The sequence below is a fragment of the Neodiprion pinetum genome, chromosome 6 (genome assembly GCF_021155775.2).
Source record: "Neodiprion pinetum isolate iyNeoPine1 chromosome 6, iyNeoPine1.2, whole genome shotgun sequence".
Taxonomy (NCBI): Eukaryota; Metazoa; Arthropoda; class Insecta; order Hymenoptera; family Diprionidae; genus Neodiprion; species Neodiprion pinetum.
In genome coordinates this window covers 26,865,328-26,879,950 of record NC_060237.1, presented here as the reverse complement: position 1 = coordinate 26,879,950, position 14,623 = coordinate 26,865,328, and the positions used below count along the sequence as shown (strand labels likewise).

The following is a 14,623-nucleotide window of genomic DNA, read 5'->3' as shown; positions in this document are numbered from 1 at the left end:
GTTTTACGATCGTCTTTAATATCTACACATGTATCATTTATTCAGCGCTATTTCATACCGAATAATATTATATCAAGAATAGTTTACTCAGAGTTTTACCTCTGGCGAAAGCTTATAAATTGATTGTTAAAACTGGACGTTCTCGACGCACGTGTTCAGTGTGCATGTAGTAAATACATTTGTCTGCGGATCAGTCTTAACTATTGGCTATTACAAAGCACATACAACATCTAATGTGTGTGATTGATTACAAAACCAGTATATTTTACGACGCAATACAGGATATGCGGTTAACGTTATTACAATATCTGATCAGTAACAACCTTCAGTGGTAATTAATGTTTCGTTAGTAAAGATATTTGCCTTTTTGCATTTTATTGGTAAAGTTTATTTTATTTACAGTAACATGGTACTTTATTTTCGTTATAAATAATGGCAAGGTGTAAATGTATAAAAAATATTTTCGCGAATAATAAAATTATCGAAAAGCAGACATTTTCTTCACTGTATTTTTTTTTTTTTTTTTAAATTAATAACTATTCCGCATAATTGCACTGTTTATTAACAATATTTCGGTTTTACACTAAATAATATTTCTCAGAGTGCTATCTATCTCGTTCATCTTATCCGAAATTTATAAATTACGATATTGTTCAAAATAATCATTCACTTGTTCATTATTTTTCATTTACTTTCATTACTCTGTTCACTTGTTTCTAGATGAGATGTAACCCTAGAGTTTTCCAAAACTTGTTTGTATCGTTCCACCAAATCACTTATCGATCTTCTCTTACGTTGCTTGGAACTTTCGGAGGTCGATGTACAATTGCTAGTTACCTCTACCTCATTGTCCTTCAACATTGGTTTTATAACTCTGTTTGACGACACTGGCGAACCCATATTGTTTTCTACTTTTTTTTCCGCAATGCCTCCTAGTTTTTCTTCTTGTACTAACTCTACTACTTGAGGTTTACTTTGCTTAAATGGCGAAAGATTATTTGGATTTGTCATAACTGAGACTGCGCTGATAATATCTTTGCTTAAATTAAATATACTCTTGGCTGTAAAGTCCAGACTGATTTCTGACAAACTGTTAGTTGCACTAATGGTATTCATTAGAGCAGTTGAATTAGCTTTCGGACTAGACGGAATAGACAGTATGCTGGAGTTGGCTGGAATTAATAAAAGTGGTTATAATTGGGTACAAGTCACTTCTCTGTAAGGTTGAAGACTCAAGCGTTTCAACCTATTATCATCAATTGCAAAAATTTTATACCAACCTCTACCGACATTCATTTTGTGATGTCCAGAAAATAATCTAGAATATTTGTCAGATTTTTTTGTCATCAGTGAATTGATTCGAGTCACCGACTTGAATCTTCGGTTTTGCGGGGTCGATCGTTCGCTTACTATTGACGATAAAGTATTGTCAAGATTAATTCTCGATACTAAAAAATTAGCTGTTGACTTAGAAGACTGGGGTGTGACAGCTTCTTTACGTTGATGACGAGAAAACAAAGCTTTATGAGCTCCTGAAAAGTATAGACAATACAATTGTAGGTATAGTTGCAGACAATTTGTTGGTTTCAAATAATGATGACCTCATTAATTACCTTCTACAGGTGTTAACGCCAATCTATTTAGAACATCCACTTTTTCCGAATCTGCATTTGTATCGATACAGATTGTAGGAGAAGGCATAAAAAGAACACTGTCCAGTGCTCCGAATCTATGACTGTCTGGTACATATTTCATATTCCTGGTTCTCAAAGTGTTCTGAACTTCTGCTAGGAGATTTGTGATTCGATCAAGTAAGACTAGAAACAAGCTGCACATAGATTTTGCATCTTCGGTGCTTGCTTCTACTTGTAATTGACATTGGGATAGGTCTTGCAGCTTGTGAATTTGCAGCTGCAACCTCAACTGGCTCAACATCACTAGCACTATTCTGAACAAGTTTTGCAACACTAATTTCTCCTCTGTATACATACGAGAGAAGAGAACCTGTGAATGGAAGAATTTAACGTAAAAATCATATGTGCTCATTTGATTCTGACTGACTTTTGTACTTCCATCAGGTCCGAAGTAAGTTTTAGTTGCTTTTGATTATACAAAAATAATACACAATGACGTGCGTTACTGAAAATCTAGGCATGTACTTAAAGCACTATTACGTTTCAACTATTAATTAAATCCTTCAGTGCACTCATTAATACTTGATAATTCTGACCTGTGATTCTGGTGGTAGCATTGAATGCAAATCATTGTTTGCATCTATTTTTGGAAGCCTCGATACATCAAGAATGCTGTTATCATTAAGTATGCTTGTTGTTAGTTCAGCGACTTCTGTACTCAGATCCTCAACAGTTTTTAAAATCCCTGTCATTTCTTGTAAGTCGCTGATTTGTTTCGCTTGAGTTTCTTTCCACACTAAAAATAAGTGACATTCGTTAGAATAATGAATGTATAAAAAATTGACGTAGCAAGAGGTACATGCCGGAGAGTATAAAGTACATTTCCTTGTAAGTATGCCACAAGTATGCCACCTTCGTTTAGTTATAAAGAGCAAAAATGCAGAAACCACATAAAAAAAAAGGAAATAAATGACAACAGTTGAGTTTCACAAATTTAGGAAGGGTCTTACTTTTCATAATTTCAATATCCTGAATATCTGTCAACCTTTTTTTCACAGCTGGGGCTACTATTGCATTTGCAGCAAGTTCAGATATTGCTTGTCTTTTTTCGAATGTCTCATTCTGAAAGTCGTTTATATCATTGACCTGATCCCTGAAAATTTGTTAATTACATGTCAAGATCCAATACTAACAATTATGCAGACTATGATAAACTTGTACCGTCATTCACTAAAAACAACTTGTTTGAATCTAATTATTGAAACTGGGATTGAATGCAAACAGATTTACTCGACAAAGCTTCTAGCCCTTCGCTCAGTCTTAGAAAATCGGCTGTTCATCTCCTCAATGTTTTTATGTATATCTGAAGTGGTATTGATTAACAGCTTCTTAGTTACTTCGTCTGTAATCCCGGATTGTGGTGCCATGAGTACATTGCTATCCGCTGCAAATAAAAGAGTTACACATTAAAATTTTTTTACCAACATTTACCTGGGATTTATCATCTAGCCGTTGGTTCCCTTTAAAGGGTGCAAATTGTGAGCATAGCTTTTTACATGCCAAGCTTCTCAATATAACGTAAGTAAATATTGTAACTGTTAGAATGGTTGGGAAAAATGAGGCTCCAATAATTCTATTGGTATATTTATTATATAGAAATACGTTAAGAGTTAATATTTGAATATTCGGGACAACACCAGACATTCGTGGCGCTTTGCCTGTGATCTTGTTTTCGACTCTATTCAACTCTGTGTACAGAAAAACAACACTCTTGCTTCTCACACACTCACTCGGTATTAGAATACATACGTGTAGGTCAGATTCGGTTTCCTCAATGTCAGTATACAATACAGAGTGTAGATATATGTGTGTACAATATAAATGTATAGTACATACATCAACAGTAACGGCAACTGAATTCAACGGAGTAAATGAGATAGGAATCAAATTTAACATAACAAGGCCAAGTAAGTAAATTAAAAGAATTGAAATCAAAATATAACTTACATTCACGTTCGATATATACATAAAGGACAACCTGTGAGAGCTTCCACATGACGTTGATAAACTTTGTACCTCCAGCGTGCAACAAATACGTGCCCAATATTGAGGGAAGGCCAGCCTCGGGATGCTCGGTTGCAACGATGCCTATAAAATCTTTAACATCGCTTCTGTACTTGCTCTCACTCTTCTTACAAACTATTGGCCACTCCACCAATTTTCTAAACCGTTCCGAATCATATATCGTAAGGAGATAGTGAGATACGTGAATGAAGCCTGTAGTGTTCGGCTTGTCAAACATTCCCTGGAAAATAAAATTAACTAGATAGAAGTAACAGGTTAGTAAATTTTCACTAAATCAGCAGTTCACAGTAAGAACAATGTATCAGCTGAATTTTTTTGATAGTATCGAGACGGTAGACGGACAACAAACTAGAGAGGTTATATTCACAAAAACTGAAGGCTACATCACTTGGCAACAAATCAATTTCCATACCTCTCGAAAATGCCGTCTAAAAGCTTCGTTCGGGGACACAAGTTGCGTAAGAAGAGAGACATTTTTGTGGAACGATACGCTGACTGCCATCGGTACTCCCTGTTGCCTAATATCAGTAATTATTGTATTTACACTTTACGTCAGAAATGCTATAAATCACAACTTAGCAACGAATTCATTCTAGTGTTCATTTCATTATGTTAATTAGGTGCAGAATTATTGATTAAATCGATTAAATCTAGTGATATTATCTGTATAATTAGTATCGGACGTGAGCCGCTTAAGATGCGTCATATGCGATCAAGCGCCGGGACTGACCATCTTTCTCTTTTTCAAAACGCTACGCTCGGCAAATCGAGAACGGCTATTGGTCCGCATTGCTAGCAACCGTTGACGGCAAGTCGGTGACGAATAACTTTCAATTCTGCGGGGCGTCGTGAGGTGTCGGCGAGGGGCGCGGGTGGGGGGGCAGGGAGGGAGGGAGGGATTTGACATCAAACCGCGTGTATTCTTATTCATCGTAAGAAATTTCGAATATTAGTGTGATTTAAAAGACTCGCTGATATGCGATGAAAACAAGAAAGAAGAAAATAAGGGTAAATAAATTTGGTTCAAGGAAAAATTGAGCGGTCGAAATTACACCAGGGGCTCAAGAAACTCGCGTTGCGACCCTGCCAAGCTCTTGTTGCTATGGTACAGCTGGCGCATTGGTCCTCGGCTGCGATGACATACGTATACACGTATACATTGGTATACGGAGGTGTGTGTCTCAGACGACAGTAGCATGAAAATGGTGGTGTAAAATGACTGGACGACGGGCAGTGTTGACGAACTCTGAGCCCTTGCCAGGAAATGGGGGTGCTGATCCATTTCGCGAACTTTTTGAAGCGTGTAAAACCGGGGACTTGGTAAGGGTGAAACAAATCGTAACCCCGCAAACGGTTAACGCGCGTGATACCGCCGGACGAAAATCTACCCCCCTGCACTTCGCAGCTGGTGAGCGAATTTATATTTACATTTATCCTCTCGCGTTACCTTATAGCTGAACAATTCAATATCGGGACACCCTTTTACTCCTACGGAGTAAGGATAGTTCGTTATCTTGAACCAATTATTCTGTAAACTGTGCTGCATGTGTTATTTCCCCTTTTTAAAGTTATCATCAATTTTTTTGGTTAGGGTTTGCGCAACGAAAAACAAAAATTACGTGTGTATGTGTATCTATGTGCGTATATCTTACCCGTGTTTGCCATCTCCTGTCATTATACAGGTTTTCCTGGTTTTGAGTGAGCTGAATGCAAACGGCAAATTAACATTGAGAAACGTATCTTTAGCCATTACCTACTCATTTTAATTTCGAAACAAAATCCTCCATGTACTCCAAAACAGTTAAATAGCACGAATTGAATGACCCTGTTACTCGGCCATTTCTCCATTTATAATGATCCCTTCATTTTTATACCTTGCAATCATAGTCCGTGTTTAGTTTTATTATATAAAAAAAAATGCTTAAACGTGAAAAATTTTTAAAGTATTGTCAAATTGTGTAGTTGTTAAAACTAGACTATATAGCAATACTTATATTAGATCATAGGTCTCGTTAAAATGAGCTGTGAAATAACATTTTATTATTATCGTATCCAAGAGAAAGTGAAAGTATAATGTAGAAATTTTTAGAGCACCAAATTATTACTTGTTGTTATTCTGCTGCGCATATTTAATGTTCTTAATATGTAACAACCTGGAAAATATTAGTTTGCAACCTGCTTTGCGTGGATAGAAAGGTCGTGCTCCTGCTTACAAGGCAGAACCGAGTTCTAACTGTACTTATACTTGGTTGGCCACCTTCTTTCAATAGGTAAATAATGACATCTTCTTTGTCGTTATTTCACCTGAGGTTTTGCATTCAGACTGGAAACCTGAGTAAACTAGAAAGCCTGGATAAAAATTATCTCATACAAACTGTACAAACTGTAAAAATAAAGCTAAGGAAAGGGGAAGAAGCGAGCTTTCCAAAAATAAACTGTGTCTCAAGAAAGTGAGGAGAAAAAAAGGAGAAAAAAATTAATGTCTGCCTATTTACCGGATATGTGCGCATAACTTATAATCTGTTTGCTCGTTCTTTAAGAATCATTCAATAAAAATGGTGTATTAGTTTATCATCTTAACATGCTAATTTTCAAATTACAATTAACTGTAACGTTCCTGCCAATAGGATATGGTAGGAGAGACGTGGTGGAATTTTTACTTTCGGCTGGAGCCTCTATACAAGCCCGCGACGACGGAGGCCTCCATCCTCTCCACAACGCGTGTTCATTTGGTCATTTTGACGTTGTACGATTGCTTTTGGAAGCAGGAGCTAATCCTAATACCAGAGATAACTGGAATTACACGCCATTGCACGAGGCTGCTATCAAGGTAGAATTGTACATGAGAGATGTCAGTCGGCAAGTTTTTTTTATCATCATTTAATGTTCTTATTATGAAACACTCGGTCTGTCATATTACAGGGTAAAATAGATGTCTGTATTGCTCTCCTCCAACATGGAGCTGACGCCAATATTCGAAACACCGAAGGAAAAATAGCACTCGAATTAGCTGACCCAGCAACAAAGCCTGTTCTTACGGGAGAATATAGGAAAGATGAACTGCTAGAGGCAGCTAGATCAGGCAATGAGGAGAGATTATTGCAATTATTGAATCCGTTGAATGTTAATTGCCACGCTAGTGACGGAAGACGATCCACTCCGCTGCACTTAGCTGCCGGTTACAACAGATCGCGGGTTGTACAAATATTGTTACAAAACGGAGCAGATGTCCATGCCAAGGACAAAGGGTATGCAGGATTTGGGTAACAATTCGGTTTGGGAAATTTTAGACTGTTAATTATGGACGTAACAATAACTGATGAACATTCTCTACAGGGGGTTGGTGCCACTGCATAACGCTTGTTCCTATGGTCACTTTGAAGTGACGGAAGCCCTTCTGAAACACGGAGCTGCTGTTAACGCAAGTGATCTCTGGGCCTTCACCCCGCTTCACGAAGCTGCCAGTAAATCTAGAGCTGAAGTGTGCTCGCTGCTGCTGAGCGAAGGCGCAGATCCGACTCAGCTCAATTGCCACAGTAAAAGTGCCATTGACGTGGCACCTACGCTGGAATTACAAGAAAGACTGGCATGTGAGTATAAATCTTATAAAACTCTCGTTTGTATGGGTGAAAATGGTAGATCCATAAAACATCATTTCTTACTCTCTCCAGTCGAGTACTGAAAACAGGCTTATTATTTTCAGCAAACCATTAATAGAACTCTAGAACAGAACAAAAGTCGCTCAATCTCCTCTTATATTTCAGATGAGTTCAAAGGACACTGTCTTCTAGATGCCTGCAGACAGGCAGATGCAACGAAATTGAAAAAGTATCTGTCTCAGGATGTTGTTAATTTTAAGCATCCCTACACTGGCGATACTCCTCTGCATAGCGCAGTGGCATCACCCTATCCGAAACGGAAACAAGTTATAGAAACTTTGATAAGAAAAAACGCAGCTCTGAATGAAAAAAATAAAGACTTTCTTACACCTCTTCATATAGCTACCGATCATTCCCACTACGACGCAATGGATGTCTTACTACGACACAATGCCAAAGTTAACGCCTTAGATGGACTAGGACAGACGGCTTTGCACAGGTAATTTTGTACTGTTATTCAAATTACTCCTGTCATTTTGAGTTACTTAGTAGGCCTTCGAAGATGATCAAATTTCGAAAAATGCTTACGGAAATAATGTTGAATAATATATGTATGATAATCTTTTGCATGCATATCTATGAAAAATTGTAATTTTATGTTTATCCTGTTGAATCGATATTTGGTGCACTGCAAAGGCCTAGTAATTAATGCAATATAAAATAAGAATATTAATAAATGTATTTAGGTGCGCCAGAGAGGACAACGTTCAGGCATGTAGGATACTTCTTTCCTATAACGTTGATCCTTCGATAGTCTCGTTGCAAGGATATACGGCAAGTCAAGTTGCTACGGAGAATGTCATAAAAATATTACAAGGTTAGTGTGATTAAACATCTAAGGATATTGCGCAACAGGAAATTAGGCAACTGCAAAAAAAAAATTGCTTCTAACTCGAATCGGAAAAAACGTATAACGGATAATAAATTCGAAGGAAATTGAGTATTGAAATAGTATCTGCTAATTAAAAAATAATGCAACGTTAATCCTTTCTCAATTTATTCAATCAATTTTACTTGAGATGAAATTTATCTGGTAGATCCGCCCGGTGGAACGGAGGACATCGAAGCACAGCTTCTTGAAGCAAGCAAGGCTGGGGATTTGACCGCAGTGGAAAGAATTCTTCAAGCTAGCCCACATGCAGTCAACTGCCGAGATTTAGATGGGAGACATTCTACACCTCTGCATTTTGCTGCAGGGTACAACAGGGTCCCTGTTGTGGAATATCTCTTAGCACACGCTGCTGATGTTCACGCTAAGGATAAAGGGTAAGTATTAAATAGCACAAGATATGTTCCATACAATTCTTTAGAATTTGGATGATGGTCTTGAATTCTGTTCCGGAATTTATTGAACTAAGCCATTTTTTACGTAATATCTCCAGTGGTTTGGTTCCTCTGCACAATGCCTGTTCTTATGGACATTACGAAGTGACGGAATTACTCGTGAAACATGGGGCTTCTGTAAACGTGGCGGATCTCTGGAAATTTACCCCTCTACACGAAGCAGCAGCTAAAGGTAAATGCGAGATAGTACGTCTGCTGCTCAGACATGGTGCAGATGCAACAAAAAAGAACAGAGATGGAGCTACGCCCCTGGATTTAGTGAGAGAAGGCGATCAAGATGTTGCTGATTTATTACGAGGAAACAGCGCGCTTTTAGAAGCTGCCAAGAAAGGGAACTTGGCCAGGGTACAAAGGCTTGTTACTCAAGATAATATCAATTGCAGAGACGCTCAGGGCAGAAATAGCACGCCTTTACACCTAGCCGGTAATAATAATTACAACTCGAATCGTAACTTCTATCTTAGATGAAGCATAAATTGTAACTAACTATTACATTTCTCTTCCAGCTGGTTACAATAACTTGGAAGTGGCTGAATTCCTCTTGGAACGCGGAGCAGACGTCAATGCACAGGATAAGGGTGGTCTCATACCGCTGCATAATGCCTCGAGTTACGGTCACTTGGATATAGCTGCCCTACTGATAAAATATAACACAGTAGTGAACGCCACAGACAAATGGGGCTTCACTCCGTTACACGAGGCTGCACAGAAAGGTAGAACGCAACTTTGCGCTCTACTATTAGCACACGGCGCCGATCCTTTCTTAAAGAATCAAGAAGGACAGAGTCCTGTCGATTTAGCGAGTGCCGACGATGTCAAGTGCTTATTGCAAGATGCAATGGCGTCGCAACAGGTTGTACCCTTGGTACCCCCTAGTCGACCTCCTAGTATAATTGCTGGTAAGAATTATTCGGAGCGTCTCATGGAAATTTTTTTCCGCCTTTAACGTTTCCGTATTTTATGAATCTTATTCTCAGTTCCAGTCACTCCTCCACCGTCGCTCACTCAGGAAACTGTGATAATGCCATCCGGTGCGGCAATGACACTCTGCGTACCCTTGGCGCGACCGACTTCTTGCCTAAGTCCGATGCCGTCGATTGAGTCGTGCTCAGAGAGAGAAGTGAAAGAAATTTGCGAGGATCGTAACAGCAACGGGATCACGTCCGTTTCTGGATTCCTGCAAAGTCTGAGTCTTGAACATCTGCTCGAATTGTTTGAAAGAGAACAAATCACACTGGATATATTGGCAGAAATGGGACACGAAGACTTGAAGCAAGTAGGCGTCTCGGCTTATGGCTACAGGCACAAACTAATCAAGGGAATGGATAAACTGCTGACTTCTAGTGCCGGCGGCTCCATTTGGCAGCCATCCATAAACCCTGGAACCTTACTGGTGGACTTATTAACTGAGGACAAAGAGTTTTTGGCTGTTGAAGAGGAAATGCAGAGTACCATACGCGAACACAGGGACAACGGTCATTCGGGAGGTGTATTTTCTCGATACAACATCGTCAGAGTGAGTCAATTGCAATCTCGGATCTGAAGAAATTTTCTCAATAGAATATTCTTCCTCTAATACACTTCCCTCCTTTCAGATACAAAAAGTCCAAAATCGTAAACTCTGGGAGCGTTACGCTCACCGTAGACAAGAAGTTGCTGAGGAAGTTGGGGCAGCGCCCGCTTCCCCCAGTGCTACTCCCAGAGCTACGCCTAGTCCTGCTGCGCCTCAAGCAAATGAAAGAATGTTGTTTCATGGGAGTCCTTTCATCAACGCAATCGTTCAAAAAGGATTTGACGAACGGCACGCTTACATCGGCGGGATGTTTGGCGCAGGGATTTACTTTGCCGAACACAGTAGTAAAAGTAATCAATATGTTTATGGGATTTGTGGCGGTACTGGATGCCCTGCACATAAGGATAGGAGTTGCTACATATGCCACAGGTGGGTAGCTTTTGGATTCTCTGTTGACTCGCCATCGTGAATTCTATTTTTCCCGTCTAAATACCATTTGTACCAACAAATTCTCACGTGCTTGCAATTTTTTCTCCATTACAGACATCTTCTTCTATGCCGAGTTACATTGGGTAAATCGTTCCTACAATTTTCAGCCATGAAAATGGCCCACGCTCCCCCTGGGCATCACAGCGTGGTAGGAAGACCCTCGCAAGGTGGTCTTGTCTTCCCGGAATATGTAGTATATAGAGGTGAACAGGCTTATCCCGAGTACCTGATAACTTATCAGATTGTCAGGCCTCAACAGGAGGCGGGTGGCGGGGAAGGTAGTGAGGAACGGTGATCAGAAGAGGTGAGCCCTGCAGCCAGACTTTGTCGCCTCTGTTGCTGTCAGAGGCCTAGAACATGCGGTGTGTTGTCTTAGGTTGTGTCCGAACTTTTATTTTATCGACATTACATATTTTTCATTATAGTTTATATTATACCCTATATTATAAGGATTGATTGATTAATTGATGGGAAAGAATCTGGTGTCAATGAATTAACAGCGAAGCTTAATCATTTTACATTCTTGTTTGTAATGGGTTTAGAATTTATTGGTTCTCAGTACAGGTTAGATCAGTAATTTTCACAAGAAGAGAAAGGGGAGTGAGAAAAAAAATAGACATGCAACAGTATTACAAACGTTTCGTTTTTTCATTCGTTTTTCTATACAAACCTGTGGTTTTTGCTCTTTCTGTTAACGTAGTATTTATTTGTATTATTATTATTGTTTAGTATTGATTGGTCTTGATCGATCGGTGGGTTGAATATTCTCACTTCAAAGGAGACTTGACTAATTTTTATTATTACATTATTTTAGAACAATTTTTTACGACAGAATGTATGCATTTAAAGTTATTGAATCAATTTTTACTTTATTTTTGTAGAAATTTATTTGGATTATCAATCATTTTATAGGTCGTCATCCATGGCTGCGTAAATAGGTATATTATTCGTTCATACATATATGTGCATGAAATAAAATGTAGGCATGATCTATTCCGGGACACACACCTTACCGAATGCGTGTGTAAATGTGAAGAGAAGTAAATGAATTTTATACATTTTTCAGGGATAGACGCTATTCTTGGAGTAATGAAAAATGTAGCCACAAATTAAACTGATCTCAATAGATCTTTGAATTTTAGTTAGATCCGGTATAAATCAATTGATTCGTATAGTCTATATACCTTGAGTTATACTGTCGCAAAGACATTAAAATAATTGAAATAAATGAAGTATAGTGATTGTACGTTTTGAGACGCTTACATATGACGATTAATTCACCCAAGATAAATCTAAGTTTATTCGTGGTAAAGCGGTATCATGGTAACAATGAAATCTTTTTTTTTTTCTAACGAAAATATGAAGGAATTTGAAAAAAAAACAAAAAACGAATATTCAAAACATGAGTAACGTAATTACATTTGTTGAATTTAAATGACCGGGATAGCCTGGAGTTTAGATAACTCTTACAAGCACGTAATTTCGTCGTTATTATATTCCATCGTTACTTTCACATAGTACCGTACATCTTTATAAATAACCTGAATTATGAAAAGTGAGGTTTGCCAGGAGATATAATCTTTGTATCAAGTTATAGTCATCGGTACTTAAAATTCAATTCATTCAAACTGCCAGACATGATGAACACGATTTGTCCATTTTCACAGAATTCGTGTCATTCATTTATATTTTTTTTTTTCAAGACAGATACGAATCTTCATCATTACTGAATTAAGTTTTTGAGACAATTAACTCAGGGCTGTGAATATTATTTTTATTTCGGGTAAAATACAAACATCGAATATGATACCGTGCGACATAAGAAAAGGTGGGTGAAAAATTTGAAGATTCGATAGACTGAAAGAAAAAATTAATATCTACCCATGCTGGGTATTAATTTTTAACGCAACGAGATAATGAATGATTAATTATTACACAGTTGTTATTACTATAAATTAGCGTTCATTCCGAATTGAACATTGACCTTTCGACAAAGTAGGTAATTGTATTTCGCTACTGCATCGCGTCGGAACGATGGACCTTCACTGTAAGAATTAAGTTTTATTTTCATCAACCAAGTAAATTTCCACTGCAGAAACTGCGATTCTTGATTTGTTCCAGAACTTTACCAATAAGTCAATTGACTTTGGAAGGGAAAAACAACTTCCGAAGTCCGACGCGGAGCATGTCTCGTTGTATTTTTCAAAAATTATCTCGTCTGTGAAAGAAATATTTGCCTTGCATTTTATGTATTCGGAATTGAATGATAATAATATTTGCGACGACTTCTATTCGTTTCTCAAGCCGTCTAAATGAAAATAAAAATAAAAGAAGAGAGCTTGTCTAACTACTCGCATTGCCTCTAAAAATATTGGAATTTTAATTATTTTGTACAGGAAAAAAAAAAAAAAAAAACAGAAAATAATAGTCCGTTCGATCAGACAAATACTCGATTTCAACGCGTGTGCCGGATATTCCGGTGAAAAAAAAATTACTTTTAGTTTTAATCATCCTCTTTGGAATTATATATTAATTTAATTTTATTATGAGGTGTGGGGTCAACCGAATTTTTCACGATTAGCTCTCTTCCCAATTTGCATTCAAGATAAGACGCGACCGCAAAGGTCATCAAAGCGCCTCATTTCTTGGCAGTCTGAAATATTACGTTACTCGGACTCAATTTATTACGCGATAATCGTTATGCTTACGTTCGGTATAAATTTTCAATTCTTCTTGAATGGATATATTTTTCTTCCTTCCTCTATTGATACCTAGGACCGAATTCGTTGTGGCATCATAAAATTTGCTGTCGTACCATTTGAAGAGAAATTAATCAGTGTTAATTTCTCTTTACAAAACTCTCTTATAAACGTTATTTAAAATTAATCGCATTTTACTTCGGCTGTTATATGATAATTTTTTTGCCACCTTTCGACTGACAGAACAAAGTTTCCTGGCAAATCTGACAAGTTTAACTGTGCAATCCGGTTTGCTCAATAGGAACGATCATATATTTACTTGCTACGAAACATGAAAGAAAATATTCCTAGGCTGGTCGGTTGTAATTGGAAAAAAAAAAAAAAAAAAAAAAAATTGAAAAAAAATGTATGCACAGACCAGGATAGGGAGTATTTTTTGAGCGTCAATTCCAATTCCACTATATTAGCTAAATATACAAAGGTGACGGTGGTTTTTATTTATGGGTATTTAGCTTGATTAAATATCTAATAAATAATTTTACGTGGGTGGAATAAGTGAGTGAGTAAATGGATTTAAAAAAAAAAACTTATAGTATGTAATAATATAGGTGCAGCACGATTATTTTTAATAATTAAATATAGGCTATAAATCAGGACGAATATTTGGCTTGTATACATTTTTTCCCCGACATGTGGAAAAAAAAATTTAGGAATCGAAAAGAAGCTCTACGTGCGTCATTCTAGAACTCGTGCGTTTAAAATATACATCCGATACTTGCAGGTGTAGATATACAAGTAAATCTTGACGTCATGTTCCTTCGATCTCTACGAATGATTTCGAATTCTAAAAATATACAACACATGAAAATCTCCTTGTTACTTAGCTTCTGCAATATTCTGTTTCGTACGCGGCAGAGGGCGAATGATTGATTAGTGGAGTTCAATAAAACGGGGAGAAATAAATGAACGAATAACAAGATAACGTTTTCACCGTTAAGAAATTAATTACAGATAAATTCGGTATATCGAATCAATGGATGTATTTGTCACTCTTAAGTAACATTATCAAAAGGCACCTAGATCTTTTTTTCCAATATAAACAGATGCGTGGTCTTTGGAAGAATGTATCAAAGCCGAAAATGCCCTTGTATAATTGATGATTATGTGTGTTATTAACGTGCGTGGTGTCGCGTGCGCCAA

The 14,623-nt window shown here is 37.6% G+C and overlaps 2 protein-coding genes across 4 annotated transcripts; one reads left to right on the top strand and one right to left on the bottom strand.

Annotated features, from left to right (window-relative positions):
- Nucleotides 1-242: 242 nt before the first annotated feature.
- On the bottom strand, nucleotides 243-4,466 carry LOC124221207 (dim gamma-tubulin 6). 2 transcript variants are annotated; one of them, XM_046630968.2, is made up of 8 exons: nucleotides 4,132-4,466; nucleotides 3,642-3,939; nucleotides 2,925-3,078; nucleotides 2,645-2,787; nucleotides 2,231-2,430; nucleotides 1,614-2,004; nucleotides 1,281-1,532; nucleotides 243-1,172 (listed from the first exon to the last, which is right to left on the bottom strand). In XM_046630968.2, the coding sequence occupies exons 1-8, from the start codon at nucleotides 4,219-4,221 to the stop codon at nucleotides 685-687; spliced, it is 2,016 nt and encodes a 671-aa protein (XP_046486924.1). In that variant the 5' UTR covers nucleotides 4,222-4,466; the 3' UTR covers nucleotides 243-684. The 2 variants fall into 2 exon arrangements, with proteins under 2 accessions (XP_046486924.1, XP_046486926.1); XM_046630970.2 differs by lacking the exons at nucleotides 3,642-3,939; nucleotides 4,132-4,466 and adding an exon at nucleotides 3,332-3,357.
- A 170-nt stretch (nucleotides 4,467-4,636) lies between these two features.
- Tnks (tankyrase) lies at nucleotides 4,637-13,887 on the top strand. 2 transcript variants are annotated; one of them, XM_046631216.2, is made up of 12 exons: nucleotides 4,637-5,127; nucleotides 6,347-6,549; nucleotides 6,642-6,982; nucleotides 7,056-7,309; nucleotides 7,484-7,817; nucleotides 8,074-8,195; nucleotides 8,416-8,644; nucleotides 8,761-9,146; nucleotides 9,229-9,621; nucleotides 9,700-10,238; nucleotides 10,318-10,664; nucleotides 10,779-13,887. In XM_046631216.2, the coding sequence occupies exons 1-12, from the start codon at nucleotides 4,935-4,937 to the stop codon at nucleotides 11,017-11,019; spliced, it is 3,582 nt and encodes a 1,193-aa protein (XP_046487172.1). In that variant the 5' UTR covers nucleotides 4,637-4,934; the 3' UTR covers nucleotides 11,020-13,887. The 2 variants fall into 2 exon arrangements, with proteins under 2 accessions (XP_046487172.1, XP_046487171.1); XM_046631215.2 differs by having other exon boundaries at nucleotides 4,638-5,127; nucleotides 8,065-8,195.
- The last annotated feature ends 736 nt before the right edge of the window (nucleotides 13,888-14,623 follow it).